The sequence below is a fragment of the Lynx rufus genome, unplaced genomic scaffold (genome assembly GCF_022079265.1).
Source record: "Lynx rufus isolate CCGP_SWC_20201006 ecotype Redwood Valley unplaced genomic scaffold, mLynRuf1.p SCAF_4, whole genome shotgun sequence".
NCBI lineage: Eukaryota > Metazoa > Chordata > Mammalia > Carnivora > Felidae > Lynx > Lynx rufus.
In genome coordinates, this window is record NW_025814856.1 from 155,764,718 (window position 1) to 155,783,617 (window position 18,900).

Here is an 18,900-nt window from a genome sequence, read left to right on the forward strand (position 1 = left end):
GCAATCCCACTCCTAGGTGTATCTACTCAAAGAAATTGAAAACTGATATTTAAATAAATACATGCACACACGTTTGTAGCCGTACTAGTCACAATAGCCAAGAGGTGGCAATAAAGCCAGTGTCCGTTGATGGAAGAATGAATAAACAGAATGTGGTCTATCCATACAATGAATATCATTCAGCCATAAAAAGGAATGAAGTTCTCACCCGTGCTAGAGCCTGGATGAACCTTGAAAACATTATACTAAGTGAAAGCAACCAGACACAGGGGACATGATGTCCTCCTGTTTATAATATCCAGAATATCCAGAAGAGATAAATCCATAGACAAAGCAAGAAGATTCATGGTTGCCAGGGGCAGGGGGGAGGAGGGAATGGGAGTAACTGTTTAGTGTTTAAATGCTTAATTTTTGGATGATGAACATGGTTTTGGTTGTTGCTAATGTTATGAGTGTACCAAATGGCAGTGAATTTTTCACTTCAAAATGATTAATTTTAGGGGCGCCTGGGTGGCTCAGTGGGTTAAACAACTGACTGGCTCAGGTCACGATCTCATGTTTCCTGAGTGAGAGCCCCACATCAGGCTCTCTGCTCTCAGCACAGAGCCTACTTCAGATCCTCTGTCCCCCTTTCTGTCTGCCCCTCCTGTTCATTCTCTCTCTCTCTCAAAATAAATAAACTTGAAAAAAGAAAAAAATGATTAATTTTATGTTCTGTGAATTTCATCCCAATGTAATAAAAAGCGGGGGGGGGGGGAGGGGAGAAATGGGGCGGGTATGAAGGAGGCTGTCAAGGATCAAGGAGGCAGAAGGATTATCCCCACTGCCTAGGGGAAATGGACCATGTGAACCGAAATGCAATAACGGAGTGCTTGCAAACACATACACATTCTTCGTTAAAATGTATGCTTTTTCTTGGCATTAGAGGACTTGGTTCTTGGACAGATGCTCCGTGTGAGGCACGACACATAGGCTGAGTGGCGGTCATCTGGTCTAGCCCACCCAGGTCTTCCAGCCACACTTGGTTTCTGAACCCGAACAGTGTTGTCCATCCACAGTCTGCCCTAAACTGTGAGCTGGGATTACAATTCTGCTTTGTTTATCTTGCCTCTGACCCTCCCCAGCCTAATTTCCCACTTTGCAAATTGTAGACAACTTTTCAGTTGATTTAGTTTGAACATAAGCAGAGTTGGACCGGAGGAACGCTGGGAAGGCGGGTAGGAGGGTTCTCCAGGGTCTGATGACGTTCTCTTCTTGACCTGAGTGATGGTTACACGAACGTGGTCATTTGCAAAGGTTTGTTATGCCGTATACTCACGATCGGAGAACTTTTCTGTTATGTATATTTTACTTCAAGCAAAAATGAAAATGAAAATAAGGCAAAGTACTGAGATACTTATACAATGATGCTTTTCTCAATGCTCTTTAGGATATTAAAAACTGGAAATATCCTGCATGCAGAAAGGTAGAGGATTGGTAAAATAACTTTTAGTACATCTATAAAATAGAGTGTTACACAATCATAAGAAATGTTGACAAAGATGTGTATTTATTCACCTGGAGGTGTTAAGTAAACAATATAATATGAAATAAGTTAGAAAAGAAGGTATATTCCAAAATATTAAAAGTGATCATCTCTGGGTAGAATATTGGTATTAATAAAATAAACTAATCTGAGGAGCTTGTTAGGTACAAATTCCTGAGCCCCCAAGACTCAAGAGACGCCTATTCAGTCTCCCCTGCCCCCCAACCCCAACACACATACCTACCCAGGTTAACTGTGATGTATAGACTGGTTCCTACCATTTTGGGGGGTCTTGGACCCCTTTGAGAATCTGATATAAACCATGGATCCTCTCTCCTAAAAAACAAATGGACATACCAAAGCTTGGATACAACCTGCAGGTGGGAGGGGGTCATTCATGACTCCAGTTAAGAACCTTTAATGGAGAATGACAGGTCAACCTCTTCTTCATTTTCCTTCTTGTTCTTTTTTTTTTTTTTTTTCCCTTAGAAGACTCCTTGCTCCCAACTCCCTAAAGGTGAGAACCTCTGCCAAGTGGCACAGGTCCTTGGGCCATTACAGAGTTCAGACTGCTGGTGCCGTCCGGAGGGGATCCACCAGCGGGATATGCTGTGGTGGTGGGCCTGAGGCCTGCTTGAGAACTTGCCTGTGCTGCCCACCATTCTTTTCCTGCATCCCCCCTGCAGCCCCTGCAGGATGGCACTTGGGGTGCAGCCTCTTCCACACCTCCCTGCTTCTGGTCCAGAGGAGTAAGCCTCCTCGCTGGAGCACAGGTCTGAGGAAGCTAACCCCAAAGTCTGGATGCCCCTCTTGTTAACATCAACACCACAAGCCCCTCCATTTTTCCTGCACATGTACTATTTCACTTATGCTGATTTGGGTCCCTACAAGAAGATGGGAACGTTTCCTATGATATAAATGGGAATAGGGCCAAAGCTGTGGCTTCCGTGTTTTAAGGACCCCAAGAACGTTTCCTTAACAGACCTTAGCAGGAGATTTCCTCCTTGTGTGTGCCTCTAAAAGTCATGGACTGCTTGGGCAGTGAGTGATGCTATGGCTTTGAAGAGAGACGACTGGGTTGTACAACAAATGACCTTGGCCACCAGGTGGCACCACTGGCTGGCCTCGAGTGCAGCTCATCCCAGGAGGCAACTGTTCCTACAGCCCCGATACGACCTCAGGATTCCACACACAGGCCAATCCTTTCGGGGAGAGGAAAGGTGTCCCCCACCCCCACCCCCCGACTTGTGAGCAGGAGCATGGCAGGCATCGCCACAGCCCTCCTCCCCTGACACCTGCATCTGTCCCCGCTTCTGCCAGAGGAGCACCTTGTTTCTAAGTCCCTGGTCACTGCTCCTGCCCTCCTCCTCCTCCCTCCTCTTGGCTTCAGAGCCCAGCTGCCAGGCAGGACGAACCAGGGCAAGATGGCACAGGGCAGAAGAGACTCTTCCTAGCCCTGGCATAATAAAAAGAAAACCCAAACACTTTTCTTTCTTTTAATACCTAAGGTTAAAAATATAAAAAGTCCCAAACCCAACAACCCAAACAATACATCTGAATGTCGGTGACATGCCTGGTCTCAGGTCCCCTTCACAGCGCTGTTCTGGAGAAGCAGCACCTGCTGCACGGCTCTTGGGCCCTGGGTCCTGGGGAGGCTGTGCGGCAGCCGGAAACCATCCTGGCCTTCACCCCACACGTGGGGCAACCAGGACCCAGCGTTTCAGAAAGGCCACCAGGACTGTTTTTTTTAAAAATGTGCTTGCACTAGGAGGAAGTTTCCCCTTGAGGATGAGCCGAAGGTTATTTCTTGTGGAGAAACTTCATTTTATTGCCTAAAAAAAAAAAAAAAAGAAAAGAAAATGAGAACATTTCACCAGGCGGACAAAAGTGAAATCCTGCTCTTTTCATCCCAGACGCGGTGTAGACAAGTGTAGCCTCCGGTGTCACCTCTGAAGCCTCTCTGTGTGCCCTTCCGTGACGAAAAGGGATCTTCCCCAGAGGTGGGAGTTTGAAAGGAAGAGCTTCAGAGCCGGAAAGGAGGCTTTGCTCCTGCACTGGTGACACAGGAAGCACTGAATGTGCCGTGTCCTTGAGGAGCCAAGGATGGAGAAGACTCCCGGCGGCCCGGTGGGTCGGGGCAGGCACAGTATGGCCACCTGTAGCTCCTCCTGTGCCTTGTCAGTGCAATTCAACCAAAGTCCTTACGATTCTTTTATTTTCCTTTTAATTTTTATTTATTTTTTTAAGTAATCTCTACACCCAACATAGGGCTCAAACTCATAACCCTGAGCTCAAGAGTTGCACGCTCCACTGACTGAGTCAGCCAGCGCCCCAAGGTCCTTATAATTCTTACGTTTCCACTTTTCAGGGCCACTTGGAGGCTAGTCCAGGCCTTTCCTGCCATACACCCTTCTCTGGTTCCCTTCGCACTTCCTAAACTCGATTCCCCAGAAGATTTGAGAGTGTGGGAGTAAAAAAGGGGGAACAAAAAGGGGGCACCTGGGTGGCTCAGTTGGTTAAGCTTCCAACTCTTGATTTCAGCACAGGTCATGATCTCTTAGTTTGTGGGTTCGAGCCCCGCATTGGGCTCTGTACTAAGGGTGTGGAGCCTGCTTGGGATTCTCTCTCCCTCCCCCTGTGCTCCTCCCTTACACACAAGCCTGCTCTCTCTCTCTCTCTCTCTAACTATGTAAGTTAAAAAAAAAAAAAAAAAAAAGACCACGGGAGACAACAGCGAAGGAAGATAGCAAGACAGCCCAGGGGGCTGTAAAGCAGGAGGGGTCCTTAGCTTCCTCAGTTTATATTCTGGGGCCAGATTAGAACAGGAGGTTACAATGCTGATGCGGAAGCACAGCTCAGCATTATTTAGGACCCACCCCAGGGGAGGCAACTGGCTGAGACTCCAAGGACCAGAGGCTGGTGCTGGGGACTGACAGCTGGGCCTTACCAAGTCCCTTCAGGAACCTATTGACGCCACTGTGTTCTCCACTGGGGAGTGTTTCCAGGTACTCCTGGGCTCGGACCTCAAACAGACCTGTTGGCAAAAGAAATCCCAGCCAGTTTAGTCCCTTCTCTTTCCCTGTCTTCTAAACATACCCATTTCCTTATTGCCATAAAAAAAACCTTGCTTCTGAGATGAGCGGCTCCTATAAACATGCTCTGAATCGTAAGGTTTCTAAGGGTTTTTATTGCCCTTATAATTGCCCAACCTTGTGCAGTAAGTGTCTTTGGAAAGCTAGAAAGCTAGCCCGTATGTGAAATCCTATTTTTATTCAGCAAACACCTTCCAAGTGTCTATACCGTGCCAGGCACGCGGTTTGGAGGATGAACCAGACGGCCCTGGCTTTCAGGACTCCTGCAGCCTCCCATACGAGGAACGCTGGCCAAGTGGTTGGCTTCCTGGGAATCCACCAGCCATCTATCAGCTCAGCAGGGCCAGACACAGCACCTCGTAGGCGTGAGGCCAGGGCGGGAGCCTCAGCCATTCTGTCTTCTTTTCTCATCGGTCTTCCCTGGATAGAGGCTGTCTTCCATGCTACTTTTAAGCTTTTGTGTCTCTCGACCTTTCTACCAAATAGTGATCTGTAGACAGATATGCTGGTAAAGCAGAGCTTCTCTTTAAAGGAATCCTATCATGGGGAGTGTGACTCATACTTTAATCAATTTCCTTTTGTCTCTTCAGTTACCACTCATCAGAATACCTGAAGTGTGGCCAGCCTCCATCATTACTTTGCAAAGAGCTCCAGGAATGCGGGGCTCTGGTTCCTTAGCCTAGTCTCTGCCATCACAGCACCAGAGGACAGCAAGGCCCAGGCCGAGGCTCTCCCAGGAACCCCCTGCCCTTCTTACTCACTGCACCTGGGTGGTAAGCGTCTCTCCACCGACCCCGGTCTAATCCCATCGGTGACCGTCTTTACCCACATTTCTAGCTTTTCGATTCCCGAAAGGGCTTAAGATGATGTAAGAAAGAGAGGGGAGTGATCTGATCCTCCTTCACATACTTTGCCTCCTCCGGCCCTGGAAATACGATGGAACCCAGCCAAAGGGGACAGGAAGAGGGAGGAGAGAGAGTGCAGGAGGGGAATGGGTGGCCTCTGTGGCGAGATGACCCCCATGCTGGGAGAGCCACTGCTGTCCTCCCTCCTGTGTGGTCAATCTGGCTAAGCGTCAGGAGGCCCTCACACAAAGTGGAGGCCTCGGCCTTTCTCTCTTGCCCCGTCCCGTCCCAGCTGGCTTCTGCCCTGCCCAGTGGAGATGGAGGAAAGAAGGGCAGAAGGGAGGAGGAGAGGCCTGAGGAAAAGGAGACGAGGGGCCAGAGAGAGACAGGAGAGAGTGTTCTCAAGGGTTTCGTCAAGTTGGAAAGATAGAACAGAAGGAGAACTTGCCACCAGAACCTGGACTGTGGTTCTGGGAAAAGCTGTGAGAGGGGACAGAGATGGCCCCCGAGAAGACAGGCAGGACACTGGGGCAGCTGGCTCAGCTCCGAGGTGGCAAGAAGGGGCGTTCTCCAGAGCAGGCAGCTGCACTGGTCCCACCAGGGCGCTGGCTCCATGACCTTCCTTTTTACTCATCTGCCCCCGGGGCCAGGGTGTCCCTTGCTGCCTGGGCCCCCAAGTGGAAGGTGCCTCCTCACCTCTGGCATCCTGCCGGCGCAGTTCCCGCTCTTGGATGAAGCCCCGAAAGGTCTGGGTCTCCATGAAAACCTCCAGGAAACGGCGGAGGCTCTTGGAGGAGACGGCTTTGCGGAAGGCCTCTCGCTGCAGGGTCCTCTCCTCACGCTCGCCCGCCGTCAGGAACAAGGAGTAGTGACCCACGATCTCCACGAAGAAGCGGACAAAGGCTTCTGACACCACTTCGTTCAAGGGGCTGGACTCCGGGCCTGAGCACAGTGCGGAGGGGCCGGTGAGGGCAGGGTTGACACAGAGCCCCCGAGACACAGGTTACCCAAGGTGATGAAGTCATTTCGTGTCCCCTTGTCATCAGGGATTTTAGGGCCCAAACGGAGGAGGCAGGAAAAATCGTCTCACGATTCAGTGTTCGAATGAGATCCAGATAAAGGGGTTACACACCCACTTTCTCTCCGGACATGCCTCTCCGGCCGGCCACGTGGAAGGGCCAGTCACTTGCCCATTTGCTCCCGGACTGTAATGACGGAAGAGCAAGGTGCAGTCTGGGAGGTGGCTGGGCACTTACCACGCTTGCAGTCTGGGGGCCCTTCGTCCTGGTCACTAGCCAGGTCATTCCTCTGCTCCAGAATGTGCTCCAGGGCTACCTGCAGCTTCCTGGGGAGAATGGAGTCCTCGTCATCCATCTGTAAAGCAGAAAAAGCACGTGGGCCATTGCCCCAGGGCTTCTGGGGTGGATAGCTGCATCCTGGCCAGCAGGTCATGCTGGATACACCGCAGGGCCATCCTGGCACAGTTTTTGGTTTAGCGGAAGGAATATGATTTAGAGACAGAGATCTGAGGTTTGAATCTCTATTCCACTTTTTACAAGCGATATGAGCCTCGGTTTCCCCACTTGTAAAATGGGCTAGCAATCCATATCTATCCCATTGTGAAGATTAAATGCATATAGAAGACATCGATGAAAGAATCTGACAAAGATGTAAATAAATGAAAAGATATTCTGTGTTTATGGATTAGAAAAATCAATGTTGGGGCGCCTGGGTGGCTCAGTCGGTTAAGTGTCCGACTTCAGCTCAGGTCATGATCTCACGGTCCGTGAGTTCAAGCCCTGTGTCAGGCTCTGTGCTGACGGCTCAGAGCCTGGAGCCTGTTTCAGATTCTGTGTCTCCCTCTCTCTCTGCCCCTCCCTCGTTCATGCTCTGTCTCTCTCTGTCTCAAAAAGAAATAAACGTTAAAAAAAAAAATTAAAAAAATTAAAAAAAAAAAGAAAAATCAATGTTGTTAAAATGTCCATATTACCCAAAGCCATCTATAGACTCAGTGCAATCCCTATCAAAATTGCAATGGCATTTTTTATAGAAATAAAAATAGCCATCCTAAATTTCACATGAAACCACAAAAGACAATGAATAGCCAAAGCAATCCTGAGAAAGAAGAATAAAGCTGGAGGCATCACAATTCCTGATTTCAAATTTTATTACAAAGCTATAGTTATCAAAACAGTATGGTACTGGCATGAAAAGAGACACATAAACCAATGGATCAGATATGAGAGCCTAGAAATAAACCCACGCATTTATGCTCAACTAATATTTGGCAAGGGAGCTAAGAATTCAATGAGGAGGGGCATCTGGGTGGCTCAGTCAGTTAAGTATCTGACTGGCTCAGGTCATGATCTCATGGTTTGTGGGTTTGAGACCCACATTGGGATGTGGCACTGACAGTGTGGAGCCTGCTTGGGATTCTCTCTCTCTGCCCCTCTCTCTGCCCCTCCCCCACTCACGCTTTCTCTCAAAAATCAATTTAAAAAAAAACTTAAAAAAACAAAAGAATTCAATTCAAAGAATGATGGTCTCTTCAACAAATGGTGCCGGGAAATTCACATGCAAAGGCAAAAAACTGGACCCCTATCTTACACCACTCAGAAAAATCAACATGAAATGGATTAAAGATTTAAAGATAAGACCTGAAACTGTAAAATTATTGGAAATAAATGGAAAAAGCTCCTTGACATTGGTCTTGGCAATGATTTTTTCGGTTATGACACCTAAAAGCACAGTGACAAAAGCAAAAATAAAAAAGGGCTACATTGCACTAAAGAGCTTCTGCACAGTGAAAGAAATGATGAACGACAGTCATATACTTGTGCACCATTGGTGGGAGCGTCAATTAGTGCAGCGGCTATGGGAAACAGAACGGAGGTTCCTCAAAAGTTAATGATAGAACTACCCTCTGATTCAGTAATCCCACTTCTGGGTATATATCTAAAGGAAATGAAATCACTATCTTGAAGAGGTATCTGCACCTCCATGCTCACTGCGGCATTATTCACAAAGGCCAAGACATGGGAACAACCTAAGTGTTCATTCATGGATGAGTGAATAAAGAGAATAATAGATAGGGGCGCGTGGGCGGCTCAGTCGGTTAAGTGTCTGACCTCGGCTCGGGTCATGATATCACTGTCCGTGAGTTCGAGCCCCGCGTCGGGCTCTGTGCTGGTAGCTCAGAGCCTGGAGCCTGCTTCGGATTCTGTGCCTCCCTCTCTCTCTGCCCCTAACCCACTCGCATTCTGTCTCTGTCTCTCTCAAAAAATAAACATTAAAAAAAAATTAAAAAAAATAAAATAATAGATAACAAAGAATATACACACACATATACACACACATACAACATACATATACATACATACACACAATGGAATGTATACACACACACATACACATATAATGGAATATTAGTCAGTTATAAAAAAGCAGGAAATCTTGCCTTTGTGACAACATGGATTGACCTTGAGGGCATTATGCTTAGTGAGTCAGACAAAGACAAATCCTGTATGTTCTCCCTTCTATGTGAAATCTAAAAAAGTCGAACTCACAGATTTCGAGTAGAATGGTGGTTGCCAGGAGCCAGGGTGTGGGGGAAATGGGTATAATCTTCAGGTTGTAAGATAAGTTCCTGGGAAATCCAATGCATGGCATGGTAACTACAGTTAACAACAGCACTCCACTGTATACTTGAGAGTTGTTACTAGGTCTTAAATGTCATCACACACACACAAAGGATAATTATGTGAGAGGATAGAAGTGTTAACTAATCTTATTGTGATAATCATTTCATAGTATGTACGTGTATCAAATCATCATTGTAAACTGGTATATGTCAGTAATATCTCAATAAAGCTGGGGGGAAATTAAGTACAATACAAAGTCCTTGGCACCTAGTAGATACTCAACAAATGTTCCCCGCTGCCCCCACCCTTCAGGATGGCCAGTGCTAATAAGGGAGCTGTGGTTAGGACAGATGACCAGCGTGATCCGAAGTTGGCTTTATGATCTGACCTCAGAGCAGGAGGGCCTTGGGAAGGGCAAGCAGACAAAAGTAATGATTAAAAAAACCGAACAAACCACATTAACATGACAGAACTTTTCAGCAGTATGGCCACGTCCAAGTTTAAAAGCAATCCAACAGAATGCCTGGAAAACCTTACTACCGTGATTCTTTGCAAGATCTGATAGGAGTTAGCTCTCTTAGGTGAGTGGTAACAAGAAAATAAATGTGTATTATTTTCTCTGATAATGAGAGTAGTTTATGATCATTATAGAAAACAAATGAAAGTATTAAAACAATTTAAGATCTCTCACACTCTGCCTCCTTTTCAGTCTCCTACGAACAGTTAGTATCCATGTTTTGGTGAGTTTTCCTTTCCATCTTTTTTAGAGGTGCGCGCGTGCACACACACACACACACACACACACACACACGTATACACACACACAGTTGACCTTTGAACAACACAGGTTTGAACTCTGTAGGTCCACTTACAGGCAACTTCTTTTTCAATAAATCCAGTATAGTCCTGTAAATGTATTTTCTCTTCCTTATGATTTTCTTGGTAATACTTTCTCTTTTTCTCTAGCTTACTTTATTCCAAGTATCTGATGTATAAGACATATAACAAAGAAAATACGTATTAATCAACTGTTTATCCTATCAGTAAGGCTTTTGGCCATCAGTAGGCTATCGGTAATGAAGTCTTTGGTTAAGTCAAAAGTTATTATACACAGATTGTCAACTATGCAGGGACACTTCTAACCCCTGTGTTGTTTAAGGGTCAACTGTGTTTTTCTTTCTCTTTCCTTTTGTTTTTTAAGATATTCTTTTTTTTTTTTAAGTTTATTTTATTTATTTTGAGAGAGAAAGAGATAGCATGAGCAGGGGAGGGGCAGAGACAGAAGGGATGAGAAAGAATCCCAAGCAGCCTCTCTGTTGTCAGTGCAGAGCCTGACGTGGGGCTTGAACTCACGAACTTTGAGATCGTAGCCTGAGCCAAAATGAAGTGTCCGATGTTTAACCGACTGAGTCACCCAGGCGCCCCGTCTATAGTTTTAACCTATACAAAGCTTCTAACTGTTAGAAAATAATTTTCTAACACAACAAATGGGACTCAATCCATTCCCAAACCCTTCCCCTTTGACCCCTGCCTTCTGTCCTGTTCTCAGTACAGCCCGGCTAGGGATCACTCAAGCCTGCCGGCCTGTTGTGCAATCCCAGGCCCACCAAGGAGCCTTTCCAGACCTGGAAAATTGTGTCCCAAACAACAGAGAGGTGAAAACAGAGCAGCACGCTGAAGCCAGCCTTTTTACTCACCTGTCTGAGGAACCGATTGTTGACCAGGTCAACCACAAGGACCTGCAAGATGAAGAAAAGGGACGATTACTGTCACCAGGGTTTCTGGGATGTAGTGACAGACTCTTAGCCTTCTTCCTTCTTGGCATCCCGACAGGCAGCTAGGGTGGGGGATAGAGTGGCCCATTTGTGGTTTCCCGACATTGCCACTGTAGCCACAAGTGACGAAGAGGGGAGGTAGGGGGTGGGGAAGGGCTTTCCAGAATCGCACGCTTTCAACACTGAAACCACAGCTGGGACATGTGTATGCCACAGATTGGACTCCCTGTCCCATTCCCACGCTGGCTAAGGCAGAGCCTTTGGGACAGACTTTTAGTGTGCAGGTTACTGGGGTGGGCAAAAGATGCTACAGGCCCCCCAGGCCCCCCCTTGTTTCCATTCCATTCGACACTGCCACCCCCCACTCCCAGCTCGCTCTCTCCTCTCAGCTACCCAGGTGGCCTTGTCCTTTCTCTGAACGGGACAAGAAGAGAGAAACCCAGAGGAGTGGATCCAGCTGGAGAATAAATCAAGCTGCAGGTGCTGGGCTTTCATTAGTCAAAGCTTTTAGGGTAGGCACCTTCCCCTTGTCTCCGTAAACAGGGACTGGGGACTGGGGACTGGGACCCGGGCCAGGTGGGCCAGGTGTTGCGTGAGGCAAGTGAGGCGCCTACAGCACAGGTCAGGAAAATGCTGGCTTCTGCTTACGTGACCCGGGGAGTGAGGCCCTCACTTGGGCCTCGGCATGGGCCACGCTGGCTATGATGAAGAGCATGGGCCTGCGTGGTCACCATGTTCTCACCAACAGCTGGAAACACAGGCTCTAATACATCCCAGAGACTGTGCCCAGGAGCTGAGGGAGCCCTCCCATTCCTCCTTCTGGGGTTGAACTGAGCCATTTCAGGGATCACACAGTACCCAGACAAGCTCCTTGCAGTTCAGAAACTTACATGCGAAGAGCTGTGTGTGCTGGTGAATACTTAATGGGGCTTCAGGCTACCTGGGCAATTAGAAGAGCCACGTCTGGGGCCCGGGGGTGAATTTCAGGGACAGGCGTTCCCCAGGGGGTTTGGAAGTGAGTAGTATCAGTTAGGCCCCTCTGGTTCCCTCTCTGAGTGCTGAGAGCTCAGGACACAGGACAGTGATTATTTAGAGGAAGGAACTGGGGCTAAATACCCACAGAAATGCCAGGTAGGATGTTCCCTGCTTGGGTGCAAGCCTGAAAACCCAGAACTGGAGCATTAAAAACATTTTGGTTGTTGTCTCTTTAACTGATATGAAAAAGGACCTGTTCGCACAATCTGTCAACTTTGTTATTAGTCCAAATATAAATTCCAGTTAGCTCTTGTGTGCTCCCCGCCCACCTCCCAGTTTTGGGGAGCACAAGGGAGGGGAGGTTAGGGTAGATGGCTACTTCTGGATGAAGCGTTTTAACATCTGGTTAAGTTGTAGATGTCTGCCCTTTTCAGGCCAGCAGGTTCATTTAGAGGAGAGAACTGAACTTGCGGCTACTGAGGGTCCACTGAGGCAGACTGGGGTGGGGGGAGTGGATCTAACAGACAAAGCCATGGGGTCCCCCATTCCCTGTGTGCCTACGGTGCCTTAGCCAACACCTCCCCTCTACCTCAGGCACCCTCGGGAGGGAACAGGGATGCCCCCAGAGCTCACCTCTTCCAGCGGCAGCTCCCTGAGCAGTGGCAGCGAGCTGGTGAGCAGCCCGATGAGGAAGGGGGTTGGTGAGCACACGATGTCGATCATGGTGGGGGGCAGCACGGGGATGTAGGTGTGCTGCCAGGTGAACGGGTAGATGGCGGCCACCATTGCATGGCCGCACTTGGACAGCGTGCTGCAGTGGAGGGGAGAGAAGGGGAGAAGGTGCAGATTCAGGGAAAGCTCCAGACACGGCCTGCTCAGGCTCAGAGGGTGGGCGGCCTCCATGGAGGAGGCTGGAGACAAATGTGGGCACTCCTCCCCGAAGGCGTGTTGGTCAGAAAGGGTGTCACGTGCGTAAGCAGGTACATCACGTAACACGGTCCTAACGCAGAGTATATCAGGCACATGGAGCCTGTGTGAGGCTTGGACACACAGCCAGAAGGACAGACTGAATGCCTCAGCTAACTTTTGCTAGTGTCCCTTCACATGCAAGCTACATTCTTTTTTATTTTATTATTTTTTTAATGTTTATTTTTGAGAGAGCATGAGCAGGGAGGGACAGAGAGAGAGAGAGGGAGACACAGAATCCGAAGCAGGCTCCAGGCTCTGAGCTGTCAGCACAGAGCCCAACGCGGAGCTCGAATCCATGAGCCCTGAGATCATGACCTGAGCTGAAGTTGGACGCGGAACCTACTGAGCCACCCAGGCGCCCCATGAGCTACATTCTGGTAAGATCTTGACCACATCATTCACTTTCACCCCTCTTCCCCATATCCTTCCAAAACAACGAAAGCCTCTTTTCTCATGGATGCTCATGGATTTCTCTTACCGAAGACAGTTTTATATTCTAACACTAGCTGCTTCTTCGTTCCCTTCCGCACACTCGCTCAGCCAAGCACGAATACCTAGGTGCCATCAGGGCAAACAGGGTGGCTCCTGTGGCATTTCCATGGCAACCGCCAACTGTGAGGCTCTCCTTGTAAGCAAGAAACTCATATGCAGTCAGTTACCCCTTACCCAGAATTCAAAACTTAACAAAAAAACACAACATTCTCTCTTAAAGAATAATGATCATGGTGTAGCCTTTATCGGCAAGCCCTGAGCTCCACTGATCACCGTCCCCAGTGCTCTGTGCCGAGCTTGAGTTCATGCCTGGTCTGCTGGATGAATGGGTGGATTACCCCGGGCTGTCATCTGGAATATCAGCCCCACTGTGCCACAGATGGTGATGCCTGGCAGCCTCCCAGGGCGGGCAAGAGCTGACTTTCCCTTCTTCTGGGCAGTTTCTTGTTGCTGGTGAGCCTGCTGGGGTCAGACCCTCTCTGTTCACATCCTAGTATGCTGTTCTAAAATGCCATGGGACTCAAAACGTCAGAAGCTTGTTAGAAATATATGTAATGTAAGAATAGAATAAAAGTGAGGGCCCATGGGTTCTCCCTGGAGTATACAGCATCCTTCTCAGGCCACAAGCCCTATAACCAGCATTTGATTTGTTAGGCCACCTTTTTATTTTTTTTTTATTTACTTTTTTTTTTTTTTAATTTTTTTTTTCAACGTTTATTTATTTTTGGGACAGAGAGAGACAGAGCATGAACGGGGGAGGGGCAGAGAGAGAGGGAGACACAGAATCGGAAACAGGCTCCAGGCTCTGAGCCATCAGCCCAGAGCCTGACGCGGGGCTCGAACTCACGGACCGCGAGATCGTGACCTGGCTGAAGTCGGACGCTTAACCGACTGCGCCACCCAGTTGCCCCTAGGCCACCTTTTTAATGTTTGCCCCAGTTTTCAGCTGAGTTCTGTTTAGGAAGCAGAGTTCTGGATAGATGAATGCCCCCTTACTGGGTTCCCAGGGATGTCAGGCACCTATAAAGGCATGCATACCTTGGAGATACTGTGGGTTCTGTTCCACACCCCCACAATCAAGCAAATATGTTTGGGACAGGGAGTCAAATGATTTTTTTTGTTTTCCGGTGCATATAAAAATTATGTTCATAGTATACTGCCTGCAAATGTGCAATAGTATTATGTCTATAAAGTGTATATATTTCAATTAAAAAACAGTTTATTGCTAAAAAATGCTAACCATCATCTGAGCTTCCAGTGAGTCATAAATCACCAATCACAGATGACCATAACAAATATAATGATAATGAAAAATATTGTGAGATATTACCAAAGTGTCACACAGAGACACAAGGCAAGCAAATGCTGGTGGAAAAATGGTGCTGATAAACTTGCTTGAAGCAGGTTGCCACAAACCTTCAACTTGCAAAAAAACACAGTATCTGCAAAGTGCAACAGAATGAGTATCTGCAAAGTGCAACTTTGGCTTCCTTAAGGAGAAAAGATATTGGCTAGCAAGTGAAATACCCAGACAGAAAAAGACAAATACCGGATGATTCCACTTACATGAGGGACTCAGAATAGGCAAATTCACAGGGACAGAATAGAACAGAGGTTACCAGGGGCTGGGGGAGGGAGAATAGGCAGTTGCTGCCTCTGGAAATGGGCAGTGTTGATGGTTGCAAACACTGTGAATATACTTACTGCCACTGATCTGTGTACTTGAAAAGTAAACCTTCTGTTATCTATGGTTTGCCACAATAAAAAAATAGCAAAAAAAAAAAAAATCACTTACTTTCTAAGGGATTTCCTATGAATGTGGCACTCCCTGAACATCCTTAAAACACATACCAGCCCTCTTTTCCATCCCATCTGCACTCAGGGCCCCTCGAACCAGAGTAATGTTGAATCTTGTTCATTTATCAGCATGAGCCCTCTGACCTTCCTGTTCCCTGTCTTCGCAAACCATCACTCTCTGAACACTCACTGGGGTCATGAAATGCTTCTTAGTAGCACGGAACCCCCATGTTGCCCTGATATGTGGTCCTAGTCTCTTCTTCCAAATTATCACCCCCAAAATGAGAAAGATGCCACCCCAAGATTTCCTTCTTATCACTATAATACCTTCTTTGTAAGAGTGAGGTATACAAAGTATGTAATACCCTCTTGAGTAACAGTGACCTAGGATAATTAAGTCAGGACTTATACCAAGGAGAATAACAGCAATCAGTCAGCCAGTGGCTTGGGGTGACTTCTGTCTTCCAAAGAATCTTCTCTCAAAGCAGAGAAGCATTTTCCTAAGGCATCACTTTCTCTGAGATACCAGGAATGTTTATACTTTCAGTGAGTTGCACACCATTTGTGTTTAATTTTCTTGATCATGAATGTGTTGAATTTACTCTGTTCTAAATTTCTTTAGTTTTAGGACTACTCTGTGTCTGTGTGTGACCAGTCTACAAAGGTGATCTGCTCACATACTACAGTTGTGAGAACACAGCCAAGAAAACGAGAAGAACGTTAAAAAATAAAGGAGGATAGTTAGGTGTAGAGTGAATTTTTTCAGACTATACTTTGCAGCCCATCATTGGATCCTGAAATAATTTTAGTGGGTTGTGATCAGCATTAAAAACAACAAAAAAGGGGCACCTGGGTGGCTCAGTTGGTTGGGCGTTGGACTTTGGCTCAGGTCGTGATGTCACGGCTGGTGAGTTCGAGCCCCACATCGGGCTCTGTGCTCACAGCTGGGAGCCTGGAGCCTGCTTCGGATTCTGTGTCTCCCTCTCTCTGCCCCTCCCCTGCTCACGCTCTGTCTTTCTCTCAAAAATGATAAACATTAAAAAAAAAACAAAACAACACACAACAGAAAGAAGAGACAAGAGAGAGTGTGCTGCAATGCGTTTCAGGTGTAACTATCTGTGTGTATGTATGTGGTGTTGGCATTGGGTCTGGACGTGAAATGCATTTCTCATCATGGTCTGTAATAAAAAGGGTCTGAAGCCAATGACTTGGACTGAAGAACTGGAGGTTGGAGGCAGGCGGACAGAGATGGTTCAACTGGAATTCTGGTATGTTCCATTTTTTACTGGGAGGTTGGCTTTCACTCCCAAGGGACTAGAGGGACCTTAAAGGAGACCGTAGGAAAGAATTCCCTGAATGAAGCCTCATGTATGAAACCTGTCTCTTTTTACAGCACATCTGTTGTGAGCTCCTAAACAGGACTTGGAGGGAGAGTGGCAGGTCCCCACGGAGGGCGCTGTCTGGTGGGGTCCACCTCAGCCATCTCTGAGGCTCTCACTTTCCACTTGCTACCGGAAAATAAAAATGCAATGCTCACGCTGAAGAGTTCATTCACATTTTAGAGTTGTGGTTTAAGCACTTTTGACCCCAGGGAAGTTGTAAAATCACAGAAGTTTAAACCTGGAGCCACTTTAGAGATAGAGTTCATCTTTTTTTTTTTTTTTTAAGTAAGCTTTATGTCCAACGTGAGGCTTGAACTCACGACCCTGAGGTCAAGAGTCCCTTGCTCCACCGACAGAGCCAGCCAGGCGTCCCTCCTTTGGAATTCTATAGCTAAAGAAACCTAGGCTGAGGTTGACCTCTGAATTCAGGGTGGGGAGCGAGGCGGCGCCCGGGGCCTGGAGGAAGTGAAGAGATCCCGAGAGAGGAATGGAGGCCTGAAGAGGCACAGAGAGAGAAGCCTTTTGTGGTTTTCTCAGTCACTGCAATAGAAAAATAAATCAGTTTAACTTTTTTTTCCCAAGTCAAAGAAAAGGCCTTCTGCCCTTTTGCTTTCTTGTGGCCTCATGGTTGGAAGGAGAAAGCGCGATCGGTGGCTCGCTTCTCTCTGCTGCTAGAGCTCCCTGTGGCTCCTAGGGGAACCCTAAGTGGGCGAGGCCCCCAGAGGTCAGGCAGGCCCCCGTTCAGCTGCGGGGAGTGTGCACCGGCTGCACAAGGAAGGCAGTTGGAACCGGTTAGGAAACACGATAAGCAGTGCCAGCGCTAGCCTCACACATACAGTGGGGGGATACGTGTGACTGAGGAAGATCAAATTCACTCTTGCGGCTGGAATGCACTGACCTAAAGGTCACCAGAATTCAATTCTGAAGGGGACCCACGATGACAACTCAGCCGGGTACCCCGTTGGCCATGTAGGTAGGCGCTGCCACTGCCGTTTCTCCGAACAAGTGGTTTCTGTTTGTTTTCAAATCATCTGATGTGCTGTTGCAGCTGGAGCCCAATGTTTCTGCACCTGGTTATCATTAGCACCTCCGGGCAGGCGCAAAGGGGGCCCGGTGTGCTCACGACAACAGGTGGGCAGGGCTGAGGAGTGTCTCATTCCTCTTGCTCACTAGCCCACACCAACACGCTAAAAACAAAACAAAACAGAACAAAAAAAAAGCCCCAAAGGACAAAAATACACCTCCCCCTCTTGAAATACTGGAAGGAAAGGTCAAATTCTGCCAAAGTACAGTGACAACTCTTCCCCCAAAATAAGTGGTAGAGGAGGAAAGAAGGGATTATTCTGAGTGTCGCTTGTGCTTTCCTCGGTCTCTGCTGCAAGTGGTAATGACATTTTATTCTCAGACTCGTGAAGGTGAGTCTCCATGGGGGTGGGGGGGTGGTCTCTTAGGAATATGGAAAGAACAGGTTTTGGTTTGGGGGACACAGAGGATGACTTTTCAAGCAAGCTCGTCACATGCCCTCCCTGAGCGGCCTGCTGGTTGGAGGAGAGGCAGGGTTTTTGGAGGAAGTCCTAGGAAGAGAGCCCTCCCAGCTGGCTTGTGTTACGTGGGGGTGGAGGAAAGGAACACCAGCCTGCAGCTGGGATCAATTTGTACAAAAGCAGGGGAGGGAGATGATGCCCACGTGCGAGGCTGGCTGGGACACAGGGTTTAAAGATGGGCACAGGGGAGAAGGGCCAGGTCCCAGAATGCTTTGCTACTTGGCAGTGCTTCACGAGGGTTGAAGCATTAGCTCAGAGCCACTGGGATGCGCCTGTGCGCGCTCAAGTTCTCCTGGATGGGGGTGCGACCAAGCCCCTGTGCCACAATGTGGGCTTACTATGTTCAGCAACCTTTCAACTCATCTGGGAACCAGAAAGAACAGAGCACAGAGCCTCCTGTAAAATGCTGCCAGAAAAGTCAACAATGAGTTTCCTGAGTTAGACAGACTCCCCAGGAATTTCAGGAATGATCCATCAGCATCTGTTACTATCCCAAGCAAGGGATCTCTCCTGGTGCATCATTCCCAGGAACTGGAGTGAAAGGCGAACTTCGGTCTGCTCTGGTGCCTGGAGAGACCTAGTGGGAGGTGGATGGCACCAGGCACTGGCTGCTATATTTCATTGCCGTACTTGTAAACCTGGAAGTGACGTGTAGCTGAATTAAAACAACAACAACAACAACAACATAGGCTGGGCCTCAAGAAAACTGGGCCAACTGGGTCTGCTACTCCCCGTATGCTCTCAGGTAAAAGCCCTGAACTTCCTCATCTATCAAATAAGTAAATGGACTAGATAATTTCTAAACTCCTTCCAGCAAAATGTTTACAAACTACAAATCTACGAGAGAAAGCCAGGAACTGGGA

At 47.8% G+C, this 18,900-nt stretch overlaps 1 protein-coding gene across 1 annotated transcript in view; it reads right to left on the minus strand.

The window, feature by feature from the left end:
- Window positions 1-3,099: 3,099 nt before the first annotated feature.
- DENND2A (DENN domain containing 2A) overlaps window positions 3,100-18,900 on the minus strand; it is an 86,659-nt gene continuing 70,858 nt past the window's right edge. Inside the window, exons 15-20 of the mRNA XM_047096782.1 lie at window positions 12,487-12,664; window positions 10,801-10,842; window positions 6,719-6,836; window positions 6,159-6,404; window positions 4,473-4,559; window positions 3,100-3,357 (exon numbers count right to left, since the gene is read on the minus strand). Coding sequence (XP_046952738.1) covers window positions 3,326-3,357; window positions 4,473-4,559; window positions 6,159-6,404; window positions 6,719-6,836; window positions 10,801-10,842; window positions 12,487-12,664 — 703 coding nt within the window. The 3' untranslated portion in view covers window positions 3,100-3,325. The remainder of the gene's footprint in view (window positions 3,358-4,472; window positions 4,560-6,158; window positions 6,405-6,718; window positions 6,837-10,800; window positions 10,843-12,486; window positions 12,665-18,900) is intronic.